This window comes from Pavona decussata, unplaced genomic scaffold (genome assembly GCF_977016875.1).
Source record: "Pavona decussata unplaced genomic scaffold, jaPavDecu1.1 SCAFFOLD_510, whole genome shotgun sequence".
Taxonomy (NCBI): domain Eukaryota; kingdom Metazoa; phylum Cnidaria; class Anthozoa; order Scleractinia; family Agariciidae; genus Pavona; species Pavona decussata.
Window position 1 is genome coordinate 104,743 of NW_028145827.1, and position 27,378 is coordinate 132,120.

The 27,378-nt window shown below is 38.3% G+C and overlaps 2 protein-coding genes and 1 long non-coding RNA gene across 7 annotated transcripts in view; 1 reads left to right on the plus strand and 2 right to left on the minus strand.

The window, feature by feature from the left end:
• LOC146450023 (uncharacterized) overlaps positions 1-12,931 on the minus strand; it is a 95,972-nt gene extending 83,041 nt beyond the window's left edge. The window contains exons 1-9 of the mRNA XM_085100812.1: positions 12,748-12,931; positions 11,730-11,820; positions 9,449-9,516; positions 7,615-7,684; positions 7,045-7,188; positions 3,377-3,580; positions 2,401-2,492; positions 1,439-1,535; positions 673-813 (exon numbers count right to left, since the gene is read on the minus strand). Of these exons, the coding sequence (XP_084956938.1) occupies positions 673-813; positions 1,439-1,535; positions 2,401-2,492; positions 3,377-3,580; positions 7,045-7,188; positions 7,615-7,684; positions 9,449-9,516; positions 11,730-11,820; positions 12,748-12,906 (1,066 nt within the window). The 5' untranslated portion in view covers positions 12,907-12,931. The remainder of the gene's footprint in view (positions 1-672; positions 814-1,438; positions 1,536-2,400; positions 2,493-3,376; positions 3,581-7,044; positions 7,189-7,614; positions 7,685-9,448; positions 9,517-11,729; positions 11,821-12,747) is intronic.
• Positions 12,932-13,169: 238 nt separating this feature from the next.
• On the plus strand, positions 13,170-20,651 carry LOC146450026 (uncharacterized). Its single transcript, XR_014860410.1, has 3 exons — positions 13,170-13,544; positions 15,757-15,803; positions 20,002-20,651. It is a non-coding gene; the product is annotated as an uncharacterized LOC146450026 (long non-coding RNA).
• Positions 20,652-21,886: 1,235 nt separating this feature from the next.
• LOC146450027 (NLR family CARD domain-containing protein 4-like) overlaps positions 21,887-27,378 on the minus strand; it is a 31,517-nt gene continuing 26,025 nt past the window's right edge. For all 5 annotated transcript variants that reach the window (XM_085100845.1, XM_085100848.1, XM_085100846.1 and 2 more), the window contains one exon: positions 21,887-27,207. In XM_085100845.1, coding sequence (XP_084956971.1) covers positions 25,259-27,207 — 1,949 coding nt within the window. In that variant the 3' untranslated portion in view covers positions 21,887-25,258. The remainder of the gene's footprint in view (positions 27,208-27,378) is intronic.

Genomic DNA, 27,378 nt, shown 5'->3' on the forward strand with positions numbered 1-27,378 from the left:
ACTTTATAACTTGTGTCAACTTTCTAAAAGCTTTTGTGGCATTTGTCCTTGGCTATTTCCTGTGACTTATTCCATTTGATTGGGAAAATCTAAAGCCTGGTTTACACGTACGACGCAAGCATAAGCACAAGAAACCTACGTGTAAACCGGTGCGACGCAAGCATAAGCGCCTTGTGCTTGCGCTTGTGCTTATGCTTGCGTCGTCCCGGTTTACACGTATGAAGCAACGACGCAAGCATAAGCACAAGTCATGAGAATGAAACGATTTCCATTCTCTTGTGCTTGTGCTTAGGCTTGCGTCGTTGCGTCGTACGTGTAAACCGGGATGACGCAAGCATAAGCCCAAGGAAAGGAAACTGAAAAACAGTAACAAGTTGTCAGCGTACAATCTAGTTACTCATGCGTTGCCATTTTCCGCCATGTTTGAATCAAATCTCAGCTGCTTCCGCGCTTGCGTATGTCACGTTATGCTTATGTTATCGCACGTGTAAACATCCTTGTGCTTGTGCTTGTGCTTATTCTTATGCTTGCGTCGTACGTGTAAACCAGGCTTAAATGGCTGAACTGTGACAGGTGGGGTTTCACATGTGCATGCATTTCCAACAGTAGACGAGAGCTTGCACTCACAGGCTATTATAGTTCAGTGACAAGTCAAATCGTTGAAGTTCTAACCTTTGAGATAAAGGTCATTAAAACCAAGATCTTGACCTTCCACTCTTCCCTGAAGTGTTGTCAGTACTTTGTCATAGTCTTCATTTGCATAGTGCGAGAATGCCAACATACTTGTCACCAGCGCTAACAGGTTCTGTGTATCTAATGAATCAAAATGATTGTAAGAAACATCATCAGACTTAAAGCATTCCATGAGAGCAATGTTTATGGCCCTGCATTTTCTAGAATAAATCCTGAAAGGCTACATGCATAATGCATCAAATAATTTTATATCAAATTTTACACTGTGGCTTTCTTCCAAGTTTGCTCCAGATTACCCTCATAAAGTCCTATGTTAGTTCATTACAGAAACATAGTCCCATTTTTTTTTTTCAGAGTTTGTTCATTCTTTTGTTAAAACCAAAAATCAAATTTCACATGATCACCCGATATACATGCAGCCTTTAGTGAAGTGATTGGTGCATAAAGGGCCTAACAATGTCAAAATTAGTTGGCTGTTTGGGTATATGGCCTACATCAGTTCACTTCAGAAATGAAACCAACTTTCTTTTTCAATCCTGACCAGTTTGGTTGTAGTTTTGATATCATAAAAAACCAAAATAAACTGAAATATAACATGCATCGTATCATCTGTACACAATAGATATCCAATCCAACAAGATAAATAATTCGCATTTTGGAGAGAAAAATGGCAGCTTCCTCCAATAAAATTGAGCTTTGTTTGATTTCAATAATGTTAACAAGGTTTTACAAATTATTTTCTTGCCTGTTAAATCTCCCGCTGATGAGGTTATAATGCAATTAGTGATTGAAGGAATGTACTCCAGACTAAACAGGTGCACGGGACATCGATCAGAAGATACCTTGGATCACAAAAGCAAAAGGGAAACAAACAAACTTTGCTATTTAAAGTAATGAATGTTTGGTTTATCAACAGAGTTGATGACTTTAGGTATCAGCTGGCTGCCGTAAAGAGATTCAAGTGCTGATGCTTCAAAGGGCTCATGCTAGAAACATCAGCAGTTGAATCTCTTTCAGTGACCAAATTTCCTTTCAGTTATCAACTATGTACATGGCTGTTTTACACTTGGTTCATACCAGAGATGGAAGCGACAGACGCAGAAACAAAATCGGAGTCAGAATGAAAAGAATCCTCCTAGTGCAAACAGATATGATGGAAAAATGGCTGAAGATCACCATGTTTTCCCTTCTAAATCAATCGGGTATAGAGATTAGGAATGAGCTATGTGATTGGTTGATTCCTCAGCTTAGGCTTATGATTCTACTAAACCAGTTCACACAAGCAACAGAATCATAAGCAGAAGAAAAAGGAAATATTCTGATTCCGTTGGGGTTACAATCACGATTCTGTCTTCATTTTTTGATTCACAGTGGAATCGAAGATTCCTTATGCTTCCACTTCTGCAGACTCTGCTCAATCTGATTCCGTTACCGGGGTGAACCAGTCCTTAGTGCAGTACCCATTAGAGGGTTAAATAGAAAGCAAAATCAGACCTGTCAATTACAGTTAATAGCACAGTCCTTTACTCTCCCACCTCTTTCCCAGTCTTTCTCAGTTTTTTACTCACTCGCATCACTCTTTAGGCTTAGTCTCTTTCTCAACTATCCAGAAAGGGACTGCTGTCCAGTTGCTAGAAATGTTTGGAATTTTGTGCAAGCTTACTGTTTGTTATTATCAATAGGCATTTCTTCAACTTTGATTCTCACCTCGTCTATGACATTGCATTGCACATCATCTTTCAAATGTTTTAAATGACTTTGCACCAAAGAAAGAAGTTTTACAGCCTTTACTCTGTTCACTATAAAATGGAAAGTAAATCAAGAAACAAGGAGAAGAATAAATTGAATAAAACTTAAGATTAAACCAAAATACTAGATTTAAAAGTAAAGTACTGTCTAATAATAAGCTCTAGGCTCATTTATTCAAAAAACCTTTCATGGGACTTATTTTGAGGGATTGGCTTGTTTTCAGGGTGCGGTTGGAGGTGGTGGGGGAGGGTTCATAGTGTTCCCAATAGTTCTGCGGCCATGCTAAATGTATTGGCATCCACATAACAATACAATGTATTACCACTGAGTATTACTTTCAGGGTGGGGTTGGAGGTGGTCGGGGAGGGTACATAGTGTTCTCAATAGTACTACGGCCATGCTCAATGCATTGGCACTCGCATAACAATACAATGTATTACCACTGAGTATTACTTTCAGGGTGGGGTTGGAGGTGGTCGGGGAGGGTACATAGTGTTCCCAATAGTACTGCAGCCATGCTCAACGCATTGGCACCCACATAACAATATAATGTATTACCACTGAGTATTACTGCTCAAATATTTGACAAAGAACCTGTTTTGTAACATGAAATTGCTTTTACAACAACGGGAAAAAATATTAAGATTTTTCTCCAAGGAAGAACAAACCATTAATTATTTTATAATCAATTTTTAGCTACTTCTTTAAAACTTAAAAAAATTGGCCGATTTTTTCAATTTGCTATCCACTTCAATCCTAGCCATCCACAGCCAAACAGTAGTTTCTGTGTTCTAGTAGGTTTATTGTTAACAAAACTCAACCACAACCATTGAAACAAATACGTTTTTTTGGCTGTTCATAGTGACACTAAAAATATGTGACACTGCCCCTTTAACAATGCCCTGTTAAACCTGACAGCGAGCAGATCACTTACCATGTTCATCCAGTAACCAAAGATATGCAAGAAGACAGCAACTTAATACAAGAGGAGCACAGCCAATGTTGTTGTTAGAGAATGCTTTAAACAATGAAGGTAGCAGCTGCTTCAATGTATGATCAATGTTTGATACACTGAATAAATCCATCCAATCGCTTGAAGCTCCTTGATCCAAATCACCAATTTCAAAGGCCTCAAAAGCTGCAAATAACAAGAGAAGAAAAATAAACTACCTACAGGTGTATTAATAATTAATGAACTAAAAACAGCTTCTTTTTCTTGACATCAAGACAAATTCCCCCTAGCATGTACATGTTAATTGTGGTTCAAAAAAAATGTTTGGTTATTTCCCTATTTATTATGGTAATGAATACTGCCCATGGAAAGGAAAATATAAGTTAAACTGGTTTGAAAAATTCTAAACCAAACAAATAATAATAATAATAATAATAATAATAATAATAATAATAATAATAAACCACAAAATAATATTTTATTGTAGATTACTGATAAAAAACTGAGAAGTATCATTAGGTAACTATTGAGGAAATACTGCTCATTGAAGTTTGTCTTTTGCAAGTTTGGGAAAAAAATGAACAAGATTAATAAGTTTCAGTACATACTGAACAAGCTACAATCTTGGTCAAAACTGTACAGAAACGTTTTGTTGAACCACAAACTCCACCAAACAGTGACACATCAACAACTCACCCCACCCACCCTCCCCCCCCCCCATCAGTTTTGGTCTGCTACTGACAAAAAGACTGGGTTATCATCTGACCTACAAAGCAACATTGATTGAGGGGAAGGGTGTTGAAGGTTTACTACTCTCAGACTGTGTTTTTGTTAAGGGAGATTGAAATCTGTATGCACAATTCTTGTTTTTCTCAACTAGCTTTGTCCAAGATTGTAGTTTAAGATATATTTAATTATCACGGCTTGATCTTCTCATAAATTTACCAACAGTAAAGCATGATTATTACTGCTACTCAGTACTGGTAGGCATGAATGCTACAAAGATGAAAGTTGCCTGTGCTACAAAAATATTTGTGATAATTCCACAAACATTTTGCCAACTGAAAATATTATTGTCCTAGGGAAGACATGCAGGAAACATTTCATGACATTAAACTTACAACAGACTGGTTTTAAATCAATTTGTGACTGGGCTAACTAAGCTGTCTGCATAGAAAAGTGTGGTGACCCTAAAAACCAAAACGACCGAACGGCTGAAATTATGGCAGAAATTCACCCCAAATCGTACAACATGGCATGGTGGAAAATCACCCCAAATCCTAAAACATAGGCTTGATTTCCGCCGCTCTCTCGAGTCCGGTCTTTGTTCCTCCCCGAGAGAGACGGCTGGACGCGTGAGTCCCAAACGTTGTCTGTGACGTAAATTCAAAATTTAATTTATGCATCGCCGGAAATGTCATCGGATACCAAACACATGTTATCTGGCGCGAAATCTAATGTTGTTTATTCACGCCAAAACTGCTGACATGTACTGTGCGGGTGTGTGGAGTATTTCATTTTTGTACGGATTTCTAATCGAGGGGACGAGGATGAATTCTAGCGGTGAAACACCCAAAAAAATTTCAATTTCCTCTGGATGCCTGATTTGTGGTACAGAGCAAAGTGATTCCAGAAAGAAAACTAGTTTAAAAGGAAAAGTTAGTGACCTCGCTGGAAGGGTAGCCGCTGTTCTGGACATCGACCCAAATACCGTCGATGTTGAACGATATTTATGCAATGATCGCTGCTACAAAAGAATCAAACGCCTAGAGAAATCACAAGAGGAAGCGAGACTATCAAAAGATGAATTAAAAGCGAACTTTGCTTCGACGAACAGGGTTAAACGTGGTGTACAGTCCGATTCTTTTCTCTCGCCGAGTACTGTTGCACCGACCAAATCCGCTCGTCGCATTGATCAATCGACAAGTGGACCAAAGAAAACTTTGAAATTCACGACTAGTGAGGATGTTCGAGGAAAGAGTCCTTTGCCTGACATCATGCCGTTGGTTGGCTTGCCAATACCACTGCCGCAGTTACCACAGGTGATTCCTGCCGCTTTCGTTCCCGTCGCGGCAAACATTCTCTCGCAAGGAAATTGCGAAGGCAACGTCTGTAAAGTACAGGTTTGTACATAACAGTCCTTTCTTTTTATTCCATTTTGCTACTTTATTGTAACAAGACAACGTTGCTTTATTAACATATCCGCTGTTCGGAACTGATGAGTTGTTTATTTTTATTCCATCGAGCTTAATTTAGTTTCAATTCATTACATATACAGGTTGTCGTCACGTATGAATCGGGGAAAAAATCAGGAGATTTGCCTCCAGAATTGCATCGTCTCGGAAAAGCTCTTGCTCGAGGAAGTAACTATAAAGCCCTGTCGGATGCAGCGATGGAAAGTCCCAATTTAAAGGAAGCTATCGAGAACAGAATATGCAGTGACATTTCAAAAGAATGTAAAAGGTTGTGCTCTGTGTCAAATCCATCTTTTCTGAGGGGAATGACAAAAGAATCGATGGGCAACTTTTCTTGGCAGGCCATTGGAACTGAACTGCAAAGCAAGGCTCCTATTTTTATGAGGTGTATTTTGGCGGCTGCAGACCCATCTTCAAACCCTACAAAGAGATTTGATCCTGTCAGACACCCTGGAGTGTACACGGCTGCGGCGGTCTTGTTAAAGAAACGAGATAAGGGGATGAGTTTAGTCCCGTACGTTCTCAGTTTCTCGTTTCCCGAACAGCGGCTGGAAATCGAGCCTACCTAAAACACAGAACAGTGGAAAATCACCCCAAATCCTAACACACAGAATGGCAGAAAAACACCCCAAATGAACCCTAACCCTAACCTAACTGTAACCTGTTCCGTCTTTTGGGATAAGGGGTGATTTTTGGCCATTACTTCTTTTCAGCTTTCAGGGTCTACTGAAAAGTTTGGACAGTTCAGGGTACCAATCAGAAATTATGCTACTTTTCATTGTCGACCAGTACGAGTTCAGCTTAAATATTGTCATACTGAAGGAACAAAAGCAGAATTGGTTCACCAAAGTTGAGTAAAGGCTGTATAAAGCCTGAACATCCCAGTTGTATACTAGCTTAAGTGAATTTATTTGTTGCTAGTTATGTTAATGCATCAACAGTTAATACTATGTGAAACTCCAAGGGAGGAGGAGGGGGGGTACCTCTCTGAATTCTCGGTAGGGGTGTGCCGCCCTGTCTTTCAAATCCTGACCCTATTTCAGACCAACAAGCTATTTTCCACACCAGTTTTCAGACCTGGCTTCTGGCGTTATTAAGTTTTGCATCAGCGTGGAAGTCAAGAATTGGTAAAATTCACCCGAAAATTCAGCTCGAATGATATATTTTGGATGCTTCTCTTTCTATACTATTCATTTAGAGTTGAAAAGACCAATGTTTCTAAAGACGCTCTTGTGGTTCCCTTGAAAACCACACCCAATTTAAGACCATAATGGTCAAAATCTATACCTGTTTTCAGACCAAAATGGCTCAAAAGCCATACCCTTCGGGGCGGCACATACCTATATAGCTTATACATGTATAGGAAAGTACCTCCCCCTCCCCCCTCTCCTGCGGGTTAAGCTGCTTCATCTTTAAAGCTTTCTGGCAATTCTGGAAAGAGAGAGTATGAAGTACCTCTTAAAAGGCTTTTGTGAAGAATGAAAGTACTTTTGTGATGTCCACCAACAGGTAGATTTGTGTGTCCCCGCTGCAGCAGGTGGCTTAAATTATACACAATGGCAAGTTCATAACATATAAAGGAAGACTCTGGTGGAAGACCTGGAAAAACAAATCAAAATAACGTTGGGTTTAACAACATTTAAGGTAGATTCCTGTCACAATCTATGTGAAGGAAAGCATTCAATTTAAGTAAATTATTTAAAACAGCTGTAATCTACTCAATGCAATAAGACTTAAGTTTATCTTGGGTAACAATACAAGTTATAGATCATATTGGAAAAGAGATTCTTGTCTATTAACAAACAGAGCAAGAACTGATTGAAAATCTCAGACTAAAGAAGGAGTCCTTTGGCATAATGCAACTCTGGAAGATTCCTGTTTTCTATAACTTTTCCAAGGTCAGACAAACTACTTTGAGGTCTGGTGTTAACAGACAAGATGTTTACACTCACATATGAGCCATGCTTATTACAAGTGGCTTTGAAAATAATTACCATTTACGATTTTCATAATTAAAACAAATACCTTGGACTTTTTCCAGCAGAGATTTAAAGTTCTCCACAACTTCCTTTATTGTTTTTTGACCGTCATCTTCCTTTTTTATGGAGACAAAACAAAAAGAAATGGCTCAGTTGCAGTAATAATTAACTAACTGTCTAAAAAAGCAACATCAATGAAAACGTCTTTTGCAAATTACTACTGACAAATTCACTGTTAAAAAATTACTGTTGGTAATACTTATTCCATCTGCTTGAGCCTGTAAAATGTAGCCAAACTATACTGGAAAAGTGTTAATGTTAAGGTTACCCAATACCTTCAGAGGTGTCTCGCGTTTAAGCGATGTAGCGCGTTCAGTTTAAACTGTAGATACCTAAACCCCTATATCGAATTAAAGCTTATAGAGCTGACTATCAAACCATACCAAGAATTTTGAAATAAAATAAATTGTCGAATTTTTCAGGACCTCTAATTGCGACCGTCCGAATCACTTTTTTAAAGCTACAAGTCAAAGTGAATTTTGTTTTTTGCTAATTTAATTTGCTCCTCAGTTTCCGGACCCAAAGCGCTAAAAAAATGTGTCTGCGTTTTGCCATATTCAATCGCAGTGAAAAGTTATAGAGCATTTTCGAAATAGGATGAAATAAATGTGGAGTGATCGTACAAAAATCGCTCTCAGAGAAAAAATATTTCGAAATAAAAAATTCGCAGACACGTGTTTGTTGTTTATATGTTAAACTAGCTACTGTCCAAATTTGAAGGCAAACGAACAAATTCCTTTTGAGTTTCAGCTCTTTGAAGTGGCTCCTCCAAGTGAAAAAAATTTATTCGAGAAAACAGCGCTAAAAATTCGGCAATTCATTTTATTTCAAAATTCTTGGTTTAGTTGGATAGCCAGTTCTGTAAGCTCTAATTTGATATAAGGGTTCAGGTATTTACAGTTTAAACCGGACTTGCTACATCGTTTGGACGCGAGACACCTCTGAAGACACCTCTGAAGGTACCGGGTAACCTTAACAAGAATGGAGTAATTCACCATTGGATGCTAACATTCTCTATAAAACCTTTCTTTTAGCATGTTGCAATACAATCTGCTACATTTCTATCCTTTGTTTTGTATGGCTGAAAGGCATAAATATCTCTGTTCATGTCTCATCAAGTGCTATGTGAATCTCTTGTACAATGGTCTAGTAAAAGTCAGAGTATCACTCTCTTGCTGTATAAATTGGCTTACTGTTGGATTGTTAAATTGGATCTACCTTAAGTGTCTCTAATTTTGTATTTAGTTAGGCTTTTACATGATTGTAGTTTGTGTAAGTTTTGGACCTGCCTACAACTTGTCCAAAAAATAAATAAATAAATAAATCACTTTATTTTAAGTGTCAATGTATTTAGCGCGGAGCACTAATTGGGGACACTTTCCAGATCAAATTGGAATTTAGAAGTGTTGGTTTTTGAGGAGAGGGGAAAACCGGAGTACCCAGAGAAAAACCTCTCGGAGCAAAGACAAGAACCAACAACAAACTCAACCCACATGTGATGCCGAGTCCGGGATTCGAACCCACGCCACATTGGTGGGAGGCGAGTGCTCTCACCACTGTGCCATCCCTGCTCCCCACAGTGCTCCAACCCAGTGCTGGTCTTAAATACAGTTAATAGTGCTAGGGAGATAAGTAAGGCTTTATGGTCATGCTATGGGAGTCATCTGTCAGGCTGATCGCAGAACGGTGTTCGCCCTTTATGCCAAACATCACATTGCTATTGTTTGTCTGTTGAGATCTCTAGCTACGTTAATGATCATAGGAACTGCAACGTTAAAGAAAATTTAACAGCCCATTATTGTGCCAGCTATTTTACTCACTTTTAACCGATGCACAAGTAAGTCATTTTCAGTGATCCATTCCTTGACATCAAAGCTCAGAAAAGAAACTGAAATGTAAACAAACTTGAATTTATAGATAGTGTGAATAAGTTGGCTAGTCAAGAACTAAAGGCAACAACCATTTCAAGCAGTAATATTGCAGCCGGAAGAACAAAATAAGTTACCCAATGTCATAGTATGACATTTGTTGCTTTAAAAGCAAGTATGATACTTACTTTTACCACCCTAGTTGTTGTTACTTTTTTCTTATTGAATAATAATAATAATAATAATAATAATAATAATAATAATAATAATAATAACAATAATAATACTATTAAAAGAGATTTGCTCAAGCATATAACAGCAAAAATGAACAATAACATCTGACATTTGGGAGTGATCATGACTCCATTTTCAAGGGAACTGTGTAACAGAGCATGCAAATTACATCATTTAAAGCGCGAGGTACCAAAATTACACAAATACTTTTGCACCAAATTATAGAGCGAAAATTGTAACATGCAATCGGACTCTATTTGTGCGAAAGTATTTGTGTAATTTTCGCACCCCATTATGTTAATTTTTGCGTGAAGATTGCTTTAAATGATGTAATTTGCATGATCTGTTACATAGTTCCCTTGAAAATGGAGTCATGATCACTCCGAAACGTCCGATTATAATAATATTCATAATAATAAATGTCTTTATTTAATGAATTGCCATCAGCAAAACATATTGTTTGACTCAATATTGTAACAGTCATTGTACTGTAACTGACAAATTATGACGGAAGTTTCCATAAAACATGTTTTGTAATCTTAATAATGTTGTGCTTCTTTGAAGAAAAGAAGCACCTTCTCTCTACGACAAAAATGTTTATCAAACACAATGTATTGAATTCATTAAATCCTTGAACTAGCTTAGTTGCTTTTCTCGTCCCTGAATGTTATGTATGCTGTTGTGGATTGTGGTTTAACGACAATTTAGTGTTTACAGTCGAACCAGGTCAAGCGTACCCCCCTAGATTCTATTAATGAATCTGTTATTTGAAAATTGAACCCGTTAGTCGTTTCAAGTATTCAAATCAAAATTAGATTTCTGATTGGATTATACGAACCAGGGTACAAATAATGCACGAAACCAGAAAACCAGAAAGCCCGTGGGAAAAACCCCTCTCAATATATTCAGAGCGGCAATTCTTGATCTATATAACAGTGGATTTTCCAAAAAACAGATTTCTCGTGATTTACAGCAGTCAACGCGTACTGTCAGAAAGAAAATTCGCCATTTTAAACCAGGCACGGTGGGTCCTGTCGCGTAAATTTAAACTCACTAATGATCACTAAATGAACATTTTACGTTTGTGCACTTGCGTTTTTTCCGTTAGTTATTCAAAAACAAAAATGAAAAAGGACTGGAAGCGTTTTATTATAACAAACGGTTCTCTTTTTGAGGTATATGCAAATTAATTTAGCGAAAAGTATGCGAACTCACAGTGAAAGATGTTCATTTCAGTTGACCTTCGACAATGGCAGCACATGTGTTGCGCTATTCGTCGACGTATAATGGACAGTCTGGTGAAATAATAATATATACCAAACTTTTTCATGCTACAAGGTAGGTAATGCTATACATGAAAGATAAATTGGAATTTTTCAGCCCGACTCATTTGCAAGCGCTTGACTTTGTGCTCTTGCCATGACCAAATTTGCATAACGAATTATATGAATGTGTCAACAACATGAAGGAACAGTTTGAACGGACGAGCTGTTTCAAATGTACTGTAGTTTGAATTTTACAGGCTATTGCTTTTACTGTTAGCGCGGATCTATGTTCTGCGAATTTTAATTTGATGATTGATCCGCGTTAACAATGAATAAATGAATGCATTCTTTGAAACGACTAATGGATTCAATTTTCAAATAATCGATCCATTAATAGAGTCTAGGGTGGTACGCTTGACCTGGTTCGACTGTAATATGTGAAATGTTTGCATGCAGTGGATTAAGATAGAATTGCTAAAAGAACCTTTTAAAATTATTGTTTTCTGAAGCTGTATACCGCCCTTACCTCTTTCAAAAGAAAAAAAATGCATATTTTTAAAATAAACCGATTCTACCCAGTGAGGAGACTGTCATAATATGGAGTTTAGTTGTAGTGGGGGTCAAGTTCAAGACCAAGTCAAGTTAAAACAAACTGATTATTTTAAGCCTTAGTTTATCGGTCACACAATTACAATAACGAAGCAAATGAAACAAAGCAAATAAAAATTAAATACCTTTCATCACATTTTTGGAGCATTTAGTCAGACAACTAGCTGACTTCCTCATCTCAACATACTCGCTCCTTGATTGTCTAGAAAACTGCAACTTTTCAGAAATAGAGCAAGATATCAATATGCATATGCATATTTGGAAAAATATTGCAAAAACAGCTGGAGAAGATAAAAAACAAACTAACATGAACCAGGCCACCATGACAACCATAACCAGTTTGCAAACTGTCCAGGGGTGATACATATTATCCATTAGCCTATAGGCCGGGAGGTATGGGGAGGGGGGGGGGGGGGTGAAGCAGAACTGGTGAAGTATTCAGGTACCAAATACTCAACAAAACAATTAGCTATAATTGCTGTCACTTGACAAAAAAAACCCCAACCTAACATTTTGTGTAAAATAATCTTAAGAATCGCTGATCCAGTCTTGAACGATCCAAATGATTACAATTAATGTCAGTATAATTTATGTCAAAATGTCAGGCTAGCTACACCGTGCAGCAGCATGCACATACTTAAAAATCTAACCACACATAGGGCTGATAGTTGTTGAATTAACTTAAATGGTTGGTGACCCCTACTTTTCTGACACTATGATTTTCTTTTCCAATTCTCCACAGTTTGTGTCTCTGTACACCTCCCCCCACCCCCCCCCCCCCGCAACAAAATATTGCCAGTTTCCCAATGCATATACATTATTCAACATACTGTAACACTACCCAAATAATTTAATATGCTCATCTCCAGCTTTTCTGCAATAAAACTATGCTTTGTATCAGTGTGTTGAATAATAAAACAATTACCCTGCTCAATCTTCCGGGATATCCCCTGATTTAAGTAGCTTAGTATTAGGCAATATTCCGTGCGATTTCGTAGGATAATTGTTAAGCTTAAAACTATATAGTAGATAGCGAGGGTTGCATGCAGAGGCGGTGTAGAACTAAGAAGATGGTCGCTTGCATCAGGCCCCAGATTTGACTCAGATCAAAAGCGACATTGATCAACAGAGAATCAAGCTCACTTCATGGAGAAAAGAATCTGATAACTGTTGTCTAGTCCGCTGAGCTCTCCTTTCACTGCCTGCACTCCTTTGATCATCTTTAAGTACCTTCTTTCCTTGGTTATCTGTGGAAATCTCTCGCCATCTTGATATTGACAGGACACATTGCGCCTCATACATGATATACTGTCTTCCTTGGGCTCGTTCTAAAACTTACAGTCATCTGACTTTGAAAATACACAAAAAAGATTACCGAAAACGTTTTTGAAGGAAATATTTCAACCAATGGCTCAGTATTTAACACGTTCCTAAAAATCACATGGCACTATGTTTTCTTTTAAGATTTTTCTTCCACTTAAGGACATCCAGGTCCCCTAACAGAGCAGTGGGGAGGGGAGGGGGAAGAATACTCCTTTCCCGCCAAAAATTTCGACAAGCGGGAAAGACTGGGGACAAAATTAGTTTTATAAAATTTCAATATGGCGAGCGGTCGAGAGCGAGCGACCTCTGAAAGAACATTAGTTTGTCTTTTACAAGCTGTACAAGGTCACAGGACCATTGTAGAACTACGAAACGAATCTTCAGCTGCGGGGCTGATTGATAATGTCGATGGCTTTATGAATATTTCCAAGTTTTCAAAACAAAATGGACAAAGAAGTTATGGACTTTCCAACAATGTTTATACAGGGCAAGCAAATTCGTTACGTTCAAATTCCCGATTTTACTGACATGCGGAAGGCTATTGAAGAACAGCTAACAAAAATAGGGAACACGAGGAAAGCAAAAATCGGACGATCAGTGAGGAAGGGAGGCAAAAGGTGACGCTTGTACAAAGGAGAGTTTCAGGTATAGCAGATCTTTGGAGAGGGCTGTGTTAGAATCCAAAACGAAAATTGGCGTTAACCCTGCACACTTCAGAGATGTAACAATGTATGGCATTTTTCCCAAATTGAAACTTATTATCTTTGAAAAATGCGTGGTCTTTGGATTCCAATAGTCCTTGCTATGATCTGCTTTTCCTGCATAGTCAGAAACACCACAAAAGTATCTTTATATATACCAGATATAGCTCGTATTCAAGCAGTTGGCAAAGGACATGCACGGACTGTTTGCTTAGGGATGTATGGGCCAGTCCGATGTTAATGGTATTAACCCATTATGCACCAGCCGTTTCCAGAGGTTTTCCAAAATTCAGCAAAATTAGCAAAGTGGTTATTTCCTACCCCATGTGCAGTAAAAATACATAACTTACAGGGCAAAAAAAACAACACCCCTTTGGTCTAAGATAGTTAAAATCACTAATAATGGAATAAAATACACTAGTTGCCTATTAAAAATGTTCCAAAAAACAAACTTGCGGGTAAAAATTTCCGAAATTTCAATTAAATTTGATCCGCGCATCACATGGGTGAAATTTGATCCGTCTCGAGAGCATGTGTTTCTTTACGCAAGATTACACAGTTGTCACGTTTTCTCAATGAAAATAGAAAGAAAAACATACAGAAAGCTTTCCTAAATGAAAAATTTATTCAGAAAAGTCTTTTTTTACGCCTTAGAAAGAAACGCGTATAATTATAAATGCGAGATGAGAGACGCGTAAGCGATTTGAAGGAACTACGAGTCCATTTTGAAGTGAATTTATCGACCCGTGCAGGGCACGTTTTTCAAATATTTCGCAAAAACTGTTTAGAGTTGCTTTGATTGCCTTTTTCTGGCTGGCAGTGACAAAGTTGGCTCACTGGCCGATGTCGAGTTTACCCTCGTGTGGCTCGCTGGCCGATAGTTTGTTACAGTTGTCGTTTGCTTTAGCTTTGGTTGGATTGAAGTCAGTTTAAAGAGGTTTCTCAGTTTTTTTGATTGCTTTTGCCCGCTGGCGTTGTCTGGATTTGGCACGCTTTCCATGATCAGAACCATGCGGCATTGACGTCACAATCTCTGCGAGCTGCGAGCTACGATTGGTCCCTTGCAATTTTCACTACGTCATTGGAATCCCAGGAATCTTACCTTACACTCAGGAATCTTACCTTACAAACATGCCTCTCGATCACTCGAGATTTTTTCCGCCCGCACAGTACTTTCGCACGGCTCTATAATGCTGCCGCCTCGCCAGCCTCGCGTCTTCGCTCGGCTGACTCCTTGGCAATTAGGAGGCACTATTTCGTGCAGAATATTCTACAGTAGCAGAAGGAGGTGTCATCCTTAAGATGACCCCTAAAATGTTCCAAAATCTTGCTTTATGGGTGTGCAATGAATTATTTTCACCTCCTGACAATAATTTCTCACAAGTTATCATTTTTCAAATTTTCTGGCTAAAAGACAACTCAAATAATCATGGTTATTTTTGTACATAAATAATATAAAAAAATTAACTTATATTATATACTTATATATTTGCTGTAAACACTTTTTTCCTTACTGTTGTATTTTCCTAACCCAAGCCTAATTTAACTAGCAGAGCTCTTCAACCAGTATTATAAATTCTTCTTCCCCCTATTTTATTTAACTGCACAGAGGTAGTGGCCAACACGAAAGCCTTGCTCCTTTGGCCACTACGCACTTCTTCCGTAGAAGGTAAAATCATTAAGTAAATTGCTCTGTACGTTTAATTTTTTTCTTACTGTAAAATATATTGTATTTCGTTGTAATAAGTGTAAATAAAATTGAATTGAATTGAATTGAATTGTATCCAAAGTGGTGCCAAACCAGCTTGCCCTGGTTTTTCAAAGAGCTGATAACTTTATCTACTGGATAATTCTTTATCCAGTAGATAAAAAGTTCCCCAGGCAAGTGATTTGTTTTATCTGCTACCTTATGGATTCATCCACTGGATAAGTTATCTGTCCTTTGTATAACTGGGGCTAGAAAGTTTAAAAACCCATACATTTTTTTTTTTTTTGGGGGGGGGGGGGGGTGGATATTCAGGTACACAGTATTAGTGGTGGAGGAGGAGTGGCTGGAAGCACCTTTTTTTGGATTTCAAATTAGCAATGTGGGGACTTTTTGGAGTTAGAAATTTTCTTTTTTTTTCAGATAGAAAGATTTTGGCAGACACTTTTTAAGGTTTGACAACAAAAAAGGTATGCTAGATTTTTGTTCATTTTAAGTGAATAATTAGATTTTCAGAAATTCATTTTTGCAGTAATAACGTAGTATAAAACCATCATATACTTTTCATTCCATGACTACTAGTAAAATAAGAGATCATGTTCCTGTTTGTGACTGCCCAGTGAACACAAATGTATCATCTGCCACTCTGTCTTAAGTTTATGATTATATGTTATAGATGAATAGTAAGTGAAAGATACTCAGGTGCGCACATGACTGTCTCTCAATCTCTTTGATCGTTTTTACTTTATACTATTTTGACGTGGAGGAAAAAATGTTTGGGGTCTGGTATTAGCCAAATGGTACATTTTTAGGTCTTCAAATTATGTGGCATTTGCACCAGATAATCATATTAATTTTATACTTGGGTGCTCTAAATTATGTCCATCTAGGTGACCATGAGCACAGTCATCTCTGTGAACTCGGATACCCCTCCACTCTTTCTTAATTTTCATGCAAATTCTCACCAAAATTGTCTTAGAGAGCCTCCTTCTGTCGCTAGCTCTGTCACTTTTTCAACTGAAGTCTCCCCTCCTCTTTTCCATGCCAGCTAAACTTGCTACAAGGCCACTTTAGCAACAAATTTATTTGGATAGTGACTTAATGCTACCTTTTATATAAGTGACTTGCCCAATGATGTGCAAGCTCACCAACAACAATACTTATGAGCAAACAAGTTAGGTCAACAGTGAACATTCAATTCACATTCATCAGTCAGAGAGTAATACAGACTCTCAATGAAAAATGTAAACAGGAATGTTTGATACCCACTAGATACCTCAACACTCTACTGGCTGGAAGTCCTGAGTCCAGGATATTCTTGGAGACTGTTCCATGTTGTTCTTGTACCCTCAAAGTTACCATTATAGTCAAATCTCAATTCAGTTGGTATAGCTCTAACTATGTGGCTAAAATCCTTAAGGGTGACTATTTTGGACCAAGTTCCACGCATTGAAATGCAAATACCAATCAAAACAGATAAAATAATACATTACCTAGAAGTGATGGCGATAAATCCCAAAATTTCGCACTAACAGCGGTGAACCATAAGTGCATGGAAACTCAATTGACGTGAAGCATTGTTCACTAAAATAAATACAGACTAATGTCTCTGATTTCGGATTGCCAAATACTTGACGACAGTCTTGCAACCATACCCTGTCTAGGACGGGTCCAGGGCAGACTTGTTTGAAATTATATACCCTGTTCAGGGCAGAGAGGGCAAAAACCATACCCTATCCAGCGGCCATCCCTGTATAGCCCATATAGGGGAGTACCCCCCCCCCCCCCGGCACCTTTATTTAAAAGCAAAATAAATAGGTAAGACCTCAGTTATTCAAAGATCTTTCTTGATCTTTTTTATCTAAAAACATATCCATCAAAATAAGCACACATTTAAAACATATGTTTAATTAAACCAACCATAGTATTTTAAGTTGCCATTTTGATTGATCAGAAAAAAATCTCTTGATGCAACTCAAAGAACAGGGTTCTCTCAGTTTCTCAGTGCAACAAGTAAAAGAAATTTCAGTAAATGACATCTAACACTCACAGGGGTGGAGGTGATGGTAGGGTGCAAAGGCGGGGTGCAAATTTGGAAGCAGAGTCCATTTAAATATAATTTAATAGGGATATGATGTGGGATAAAGTTACATTGTGATATTTTGTAAATGCAAGCATGCAAAGAAGGTAAGATGGCAAGAAAAGGGTAGAAAACAGGAGTAAAAATGTGAACAGTGCTGAGCTCTTCAAACCTTCCTGTCCTCTACTCCTTGTCTTCCAGTCTTTATTGATACCAACTAGGGATTGTTCCAGAAATATCCATACCCCTAGCCTCCTTCCTCAAGGTTATTAGATTTTAACCCTCCATCGCACCCCTTTGAAATTCCATGTAGGTTAGCCATAGATCTTTCATTCAAATCTTGTTTACCACGGGTGGTGTCTGCCTTTTCTTGTTTGGATTTTTAGCAGGTGATTTCATTAGTCTTCGCAGTGTTTTTGCAGGCTTATAGATCTTGGATACGCTGCCTTTAGTTTTTTTTTTTTTCCATTTTTTCTTCACGGGAAAAAACACTGCCAAAAACTAAGGATGACACCGTGATACCAAATATAATGTTTTTTCTGTTAAAAACACCAAGACTGTTTTGGGATTTGAAATGAGTCATATTAGTGCCTGGGGGGCATTTTGGAATAGATATTTTGTAGTGGGCTTTTTTGGCAGGGCCCTTTTTGTTGTTGTTGTTGTTGTTGCTGTTGTTTTTTATTGGCAATGATTTGGACTTCCGTGCCATGGCTCAGGGTTTACTAGCCTGATTCTCAGATAGTCCTGGTTGCGACATGGCCACACACACTCTCTCCCTTCCTCAGAGAGCATGTGACTGCGAGCAATCATGACTGTCCGAGAATCAGCCTAAAGGTCAACTAGACAAGCCCACACTGATAAACCTGGGGGCAGGGGTTGGGAGGTGGAATCACTCCATAAATAACTTAGGCCCGGTTCATACGTCAAATTTCTACCGTGTCGAATTCAATTCAATTAAGTGCGGCAGAAATGCGACTGTTGCTTCGGACGTCGCACTTGTGCCGCACTTAATTCAGAGTCGATACTGCAGTGTCTGTCGGTCAGCAGTAAATATGATAGACTAGGGTATCCAATATGGCGGACGAATATACGCGTGACCAAAATATTCTCCTTACTCTGCACTTCTTCATCAATGTCATCATCAGAGCTGCAATAGCTCTCCTGTAGTACTTCCATGTAGTTTCCTGCGAGGATTTTCTCTTCTTCAGATGAGCTTCCTTCTTCGTTAGAAGAGACTTGTTTCCATACCTCAAAAAGCCCTTGGACATTTCCTTAACATTACATGAAGTATGCTCAGGTTTGCATAAATAGCACTCCGGTTAGCCTAAAAAGCACCCCGGTTAGCCTAAATAGCACTCCGGTTAGCTCGCACGGGTGCCATGACGCCATTTTGGACGGTCAGCCTTGATTTACGCATGCTCAACACATTAACACAACGTATGTAAATGTATAAATTCAATTCAACATGGCAGAAATGCTACGTTTCAATCGGTGCCGCATTTCTGCCGGATAATGCGACAAGACCAGTTGAACGTACGGCAGAAATCCGGCAGCTTATTCAGACTTCAAATTTCTGTCGAATTTAATTAGTTTAACTGAATTCGACACGGCAGAAATTCAACGTATGAACCGGGCTTACCGTAATGATTCCATTTAGCGCCCAGGGCACTTATTTACTTATGGTACCTCAAGGGAGTGGGCTTATAAGGGACAGGGTACTTATTTCTTTTATGAAACAGCAAATGTGCAAAACCAATTGTTGATATTTATTTAAAAAGGAACAATAACGGATACTGTAAAAGTAACATACAGTGAATATTCACTTAATGGGAGGGGATTTTGAAAATCATCAGACGTGAGTGTATTCAAAGAGATAGCTTCAGTGTTGTTTGCATCAATAACAAATCTTTCCAGCGCAGTATCTTCTACGTCCGATTGGGTTATTGTGTCAAAGGGATTATTGTCACGTGCTTTGCTTATGGCTTGATTTGTACTACCTTGAGCCGTTCTAATCCTATTTGACAAGACTACTTTTCCTTGAAGCCGTGAATGTTTTCTATCACTGAATATCACAGAATAGGGGCATTGATTGGAATGAGGGTGCTTACGCAATAGGGGTCGCTTATTAACAAAAATCAGAAGGGGTGCCAATCAATGAAACAAAGGCGCTAAATCAAGTCATTACGGTAATATGCAGGCATGCTGCTTAACAGGGTAGTTAAAAGCTAGTCATTGTCATAGACAAATTAAAGATGTGCTGATTCTGTGGTTATGGGTACCATGGAAATGAGGTGCTTTTTAAAAGGCAATAACTCTTCATTCCATTGTGTTATTTTAATGTTTTTTTTTTCTTTCTTTATTGATTATTCAATATGTTAAATACTGGGGAGAAATCTTAATCTTATAAGCCCCGGCTTTCTTTGAGATTTCCCCGCCACAAGTCATTTTCCTAGCTGTTTTGTTACTTTTCTTTTAATTGTAGTTGTCACTTTTTTGTTATGGATGGATAAAAGTTGCTTGAAACACTGACGAGGCAATACGTCTAAAGTTCATATCTGATGCTTGTTTTTTTAACTTCTTTTTCTCAGCTACAATGTAACTGTTGCAGATGTCTTGCTCTTTCTGGCTGAAACCCTCAAAAGAAGATTCTCTCTCGAGTGACATCTCAGGGCAGCATAATCCTGCCACCAAGAGGAGCACATTCTATCCACAGAAGCCTTGCAAATGACAAGCAACCTTGCAGACAATCAATCTTTAATCAGCCTGCCACTTTAATCACTTCAACTCTTTCTTATGTACATAAGTGTACAGAAGGAAATGAAACCGCCCCAAGTTAAAGAGGCCATTTACTATAAGAAAGGCTCTTAAAATAAGAATGATAAGAAGCAGAATACAAAGATTAATAAGTAAAATCCCTGCAAACAAGAATGATGCACAATTCATCAAACTTGAATGCTATTATGCAGGAATTAAGAAAAACTGTGTCAGCAAACAAGTTTAAAATTTTAAATTTGTAAAAGAAAATGGAAATGGCAACACTGACATCTTTGGCAATAATTATTGAATTAAGAATGTAGTGAACTGATAAAAGGAAATTCTGCTGGTTTCTCCACATCTAATCTAGACAGAAAGAGACATTTAACAATATTATAACTGTAAAAATTCTTGGGTGCTCATTGGCTTATAGGTGTTGTCTATAAGAGTACAGACAATAACAATGACGTCAGATGTAACAAGTGCGCCTTATCGATGAAAACTTGACAGTGAGTTTTGACATTGACATTTTACGACACCATTTTTTGGTGTACAACAGTATAGACCATAGAAAACTGCCATTGATTTGTTTAATTTGTTTAATATACGAAAGAAACTTTGTTTACAGGTCCATTAAGTCACATGTAAACTGAAAATGAAAACATCACATTTTAAACAGGCACTTGTTTATAACCCCAACCCCCCTCATACCTTGTTCTACTTTTGGGGAAATTTTCCATAGCATCCCCTTCCCCCCCCCCCCCCCCCACCCCAACAACAACAAAAACTGCTGAAAAGTCATGACCCCCCCACAAAATCATCATAGCGCCCCCCCCCCCCCCCCCATATGGCATGGCATAAGGATAAACCCAAAAGATGACTGATTGGCTATACCGCTTCTACATATGAACTTGCTCTGTGTTTTGAGCACTGAATTAAAAAGACACTGATTCTTAATCAAACCTCTGCGTAGCTTTCACTCCGTAAAAACTAAACTCTTACGAGCTTGCACAAGATAAGCACAAGGGAAGCCCTCCTTATTGGAGATTCAAGTACATCTTTTTGATCCTGTTATAATAATTTGGGTTTCAAGTCCACTTTCAATGTGGGGAAAACAGATTTTTATGTAAAGCTTCTGACTGACAAGGATCCAAATTCTGTTCCTGTCTCGTCATCGGTACATTTTAAAACGCTGTTTAATTCAAAATGGCGGACATGCGTACTCCATAGGAAACAGCTCATTTTCCTGCTATGCTCTGATTGGTTGATTTTGATCCAAAATAGCGGACATGCGAACTGCATAGAAAACAGCTCATTTTGCTGCTGTGCAACAACAACAACAAAAACTGCTGAAAAGTCATGACCCCCCACAAAATCATCATAGCCCCAAACCCCCCCCCCCCCCCCCCCCCCCTGCAGATATCATCAGAATCCTCTCCTGGGAAGCTGTTGACACACAAATTTTGCATGCATAAGGCATGCTCAATTAAAACCTGCACCTTGTACACCAGATGACCAGATGAAAAGAACCACAGGAAAGCAGCGCTTGATATCTTTCCCTCAAGCGGGTCGTACTTTAGGATTTAATCCACAGACTCAAAAATCCAAACACGACATGAGTTTCTACTTCAGCAAGGAAAGGATTAAAAATCATTAGATTAAAAAATTTTAGCGTAAAATTGTCACCCATAGTAACATTATCAATAAAAACACTACCTCCACAATGTCACATTTATTGTATATCTATAAAGCTCCGTACATTTACACTGCTATCAAAGTATCCTTTTCCATTATTTACAAACAATATTTTGGCCAGAAATGTTGAGTCTCTAAAAATGAGATTACAACTTCTATTCTAAAACTAAACATACAAAATGAGTTGTTTTGATCTTTTTAACGTTTAGTTTTCTTTGTTCCAATGTCATAGGTTTGGCACGTACCTCAATGCAATATATACATTGTACATGTTAAGTGATATATTTATTCACAAAATAAATTTCAAAAAACACAGAGCAAACAGCATACGAAAGAAACAAGTGTGCCTTCTTTGAATTAAAACAGAACTTTCCCTTGCTAACACAGTTTTCTCTTACCCATGTGCTTTTCCCACATGGTCATAAACGCTTTAAACATGCTTCCGTAAAAGGAGGTATTTTTACGCGGTTTATGAATACACGCCGAAAAGATCTTGGCAAGTGTACAGAAAAGCCAAAAAGAAAACTGGGTGTAACCATGCATTTTTCAAAGATAATGAACAATATTTCTAAAACGCTTTTAAATTTATAACACTGTATGGGATTTTTCCAACTTGAAACTTAAGGACAGTGCCTACTTTTGTTACTGCGCATACATTCTGTTTATCTCAAGATACTCGGATTTGCTATGGGTGGTGCCTACTTAAACAGGGATATTTTTGCACTGTTTAAAACTATGTGGAGAAAGCAGAACTTAGCAAGTGTTCTTGGTATCCAAAGAGAAAATTGGGGGTAACCATGCATTTTTCAGAGATGATATAGCTTCAATTCAGAAAAACACCATACATTCCTTTATATTTTACTGCTTTTTAGAAGTATCGTTGCTTAATTATCTCTAAAAAATATGTGGTTGCCAACAATTTTGGATTCCAAAAGCCCTTGCTTTGTTCATTTGTTTTTCCTGCACAGTCATAAACTGCGCAAAAATATTTTTGTATTAGTAGGCACCACCCTCACCACTCCTTTTCATTGATACGCGACCCTCGAATAAAAACTCCCGCGAGCATTTGGCGCTCTTGTTTTCAAAAATATGGCGGCCACTGTGTAGCCTGTTCGTTCGACATGGTTACCTCTTATTCTTCAAGTTTACGTTGGCGAGTGGTGTATTTGCTCGTGCAGGGGGCAAGACTTCTGAAAGTGGGGTTGACATTTCTGGAGAAAATTACCCAGTCATTATTCAGCCCGGACGGGAAAAGCAAGTAAAATAAATAAACGAGTATGCAGTAGATGACATTGATCGCCTTTTATCATTCACTGCACATGATGTATTGTTTATAAGAAGAGTGACTGAGCAATATCCAGAAGTGTAAGAAGATGAAATACAGGGATGGCTCAGTTCAGTACGCAAGAGGAATGACAGTCAGTATGGCTTCCATCAGTCGATGCTTAACCCCTGCACGAGCAAATACACTACTCGCCAATGTAAACTTGAAGAATAAGAAGCAACCATATCGCCCGAACAGGCTACACAGTGACCGCCATATTTTTTTAAAATAAGAGCAGCATTCCTATAACACCATATAAGGAGCGCATGATTAACGGAAGCAAATCGCTAAATGCTCGCGGGAATTTTTATTCGAGTGTCCTGTATCAATCAAATCGGTGGTAATTATCTCTAAAAAATGTGCGGTTATCCACAATTTTGTTTTTGGAATTCAATAACACTTGTTAAGGTCTTTCTTTCCCGCATATCAATAAACTGCGCAAAAATACCTGTGTCTTAGTAGGCACATCGGTCCTTAAGAAATCAGTTTCTAGGACCATCCTGAGATGAACAGAACATGCACAGTAGAAAAAGAAGGCACTTTACTTAAAATTGAACCTGTGAAAAGTAAACAAAACAACAAAACAGAAATCCTGGCCACTTGACCATACAGCACAAATAAAGGCTGATAGAATTTAAATATCAAGTAAGTAAATATAAAACAGAAGTTTTAAAGTTTTCTTAGTCTTGTATGTGTACACATCACAAACAAGCTTCACAAAAAAAAAGAAAAGAAAATGGCATAAGGATAAACCCAAAAGATGACTGATTGGCTATACCGCTTCTACATATGAACTTGCTCTGTGTTTTGAGCACTAAATTAAAAAGACACTGATTCTTAATTAAACCTCTGCGTAGCTTTCACTCCGTAAAAACTAAACTCTTACATTAAGATCTTGCACAAGATAAACACAAGGGGAAGATGACAATGAAAGCCCTCCTTATTGGAGATTCAAGTTTATCTCTTTGATTCTGTTATAATAATTTGGGTTTCAAGTCCACTTTCAATGTGGGGGAAAACCGGGGAAAACAGATTTTTATGTAAAGCTTCTGACTGACAAGGATCCTCATTGGTTAATTTTAAAACGCTGTTTAATTAAAAATGGCGGACATGCGTACTGCATAGGCGACAGCTCATTTTGCTGCCGTGCTCTGATTGGTTGATTTTGATCCAAAATGGTGGACATGCGTACTCCATAGGAAACAGCTCATTTTCCTGCTATGCTCTGATTGGTTGATTTTGATCAAAAATGGCGGACATGCGTACTGCAGAGGAAACAGATTTTGTGCTGCTGTCTTCTGATTGGTTGATTTCGATCCAAGATGGCGGCTGCAACTGTAGCAGAAACACCTCACCTTGAACTGAAACAGTTTTACAGCGTTTGGCGTAATTGTGTTCAGAGACAGGATTCATGCCTCTGAGACGATAAAATGACCATAAATGAGAATTTTTTTCAAGCAACATTGATGGAAACATAAGATTGGATGTTTGTATGGATAAAAAAGTCTGTGTGGAGTCTAATTAACGCTTGTGGACTGTTCACTTCTTGAAGTTGAGCTGGAGAATTGAGGAATTTACATGTAATTGGAAAGTGGAACAGAAAAAAATTAAAAGCCAGCGAGTTTTAGATTGACGTCTGACTTCAAGCTGTTCCTGGTTTTTTAACCTTGTGTACAGGGAATTTTTTTAACGGAGAAACAGTGATGAGCTTTCTTCACCATCTTTAATTCTGTGTAGGTGAATTTTGAAATGTAATAAAATGTGCTTGTTTGAAATGTCATTTTTGTTAATAATTTCTTTGTCAATAAACCAGTCTATCTGATTATGTGACATAATTTCATACTTCAATTAAGACAGAAACCACCCCGCATTGAGCCAGGTTTCTTGTAATATTAAATTTGCACCAAAAAGCATCTTATCTAAGATGTTAATCAATCTTTTATTGTCGGCTGGACGTTAATGTAAGATTTTAGTTTTTACGGAGCACTTACATACTTTTGTTATTGGAGTTTTAAATGAGGTTACTTTGTTTCAAAAATACAGATGAAAATTGCGCTTAAACTTTGACGACATTAAATCCAGATACGGTCACCATGTGCTGCTTTGAGTTTGTTACGATCAGGATCACTTATGTTTTTGCCAGACAAATACAAGCGTATCAGAGTATTATTATTACACAACCCTTCACAAATCTTATCAGCGCATTCACTGTCGAGTTTATTGTGAGACAAATACAAGCGTGTCAGAGAATTATTATTACACAACCCTTCACAAATCTTATCAGCGCATTTACTGTCGAGTTTATTGTGAGACAAATCCAAGTGTGTCAGAGAATTATTATTACACAACATTTCACAAATCTTATCAGCGCATTTACTGTCGAGTTTATTGCGAGACAAATACAAGTGTCTCAGAGTATTATTATTACACAACCCTTCACAAATCTTATCAGCGCATTCACTGTCGAGTTTATTGCCCGACAAACTCAAGCGTGTTACAGATGTGTTCTCAGTGAACATCTTAGCAATGACATCACACTCAACATAACCTAAATTTCTCCTACAGACAATTACCCTTTGAAGTGTCAGAAACTTACCGAAAGTACGTGCCAAATCTAAATGAAAATTACTGCCTTCGTTTTTGCATTCCTTAATGCACTCCACTGCAACCAAAAACTTTTCATGTTCTCCTTCGTCAATGTGAGCCGCCAAACTCTGGATAAGAGCCGTTGCTTTCTCTTCTGATTCTTCCGCGAGTATGCCGCATGTAAACAACAGCACTTGCTTGAGGTCAGCATCCTCAGAGAAATATCTCTCGTCAGCAGCTAAATCTTCAGGACTCGTTTCTCCACACATAAGCTGGTCACAGAGATAAAAGGAAGCGAACCATTCTTCAAAACTTTTATGAACAAACGAGTACTGGGGATGTGGTTTTCGTCTGCTGCTTCCACGCTGCCATGACAGGAAGCCGAACCCTGGGATGTCATCTGTATGACTTTCAAGTTGATTCTTCTCAAAAAACTTCTTGTTTTCAAGTAGAGCCTTCCACGCTATCAAGCCAAGCTGCTTTAGCTGTGATTTGCGCTCTTCAATGACATTTTTACTCGTTTCTGGTAAGTTCTTCTTTTTCTTGTATCTTCTCATGACATCCTCTACAATCTCCCAGTAAAGTTTGGTTTTACTTTCGGGAAGCTTGCCCTCCGAGTCTTCACAAAGAAGGCAGATAAGTGCAGTGTTGAGGGGATTTGCGATCAGTTCTTTTAGGCTTTGATCTTCCTCCAGTTTGTCTAAGAGATTTTGGGCCGTTTTTGCTCCCTGCTCTCCCTTGCCTTCAAAGAATTTTTTAATAAACTCACTGGCATCAGTTGAGGTAAATCCTTCTATTTCCAGGAGCGTGTCACAGTATTTCACAACTTCGATGCCAGCCTCGTGCCGAGCTGTAACCACAAGGGGACATTTATGGAGCATTGTACTTTTACCTTTGATGATGTCTTGTAACTCTGGCAATTTACCACTCGGTAACTCGTCTAATCCATCCAGGACAAGCAAAACATTAGACTGATTGTGTTTAATAAAGTCGAAGAATTTCTCTTGCTCCTGTTCTTTAATATCTGAAGGCAGGACTTGAGCGGCAATGGCGTCCTGAAGGTTTGAATTGATGTCACGACATCTCACCAACAGAACCAGTTTAAATCTCAGAAAATCTTTTCCTGCTTTACCGGTGGCCCAATCAAACGCAAGTTTGTTGCAGTATGTTGTTTTCCCCATACCAGGGTCACCCTCAATTAACACTGCCCTTGGGTTGGAGCAGTTTTCATGTGGTTGAAAGATAGCAGACATTTCCACAACTTTTTCCGTCAATGTTCCTCTCGTTTTATCCTTGTTGCGCATTATGAGCCGGGTGAAGATTTCTCCAAGGGAAAAGAAGTAATTTCCTTGACACCAAGGGAAAAGATCAAGGTATCCTACATCTGTTCTGTACAGTTCACGTATTGGGTCAATATACTCCGCCTCCAAACCATCTAAAAGTAAAAGGAATTATTAGCAAAATACTATATCGAGTTTTGTTTAGACTCTTCACACCTGTTTTTGCTTTACGGTCAGTATAAATTGCAGACTGTGAACAGGCTCCCAAGTGGGGTATAGGGCGAAGACAAAAATCAACAGTTTTTTTCCATGGGATAAGTAAGCCA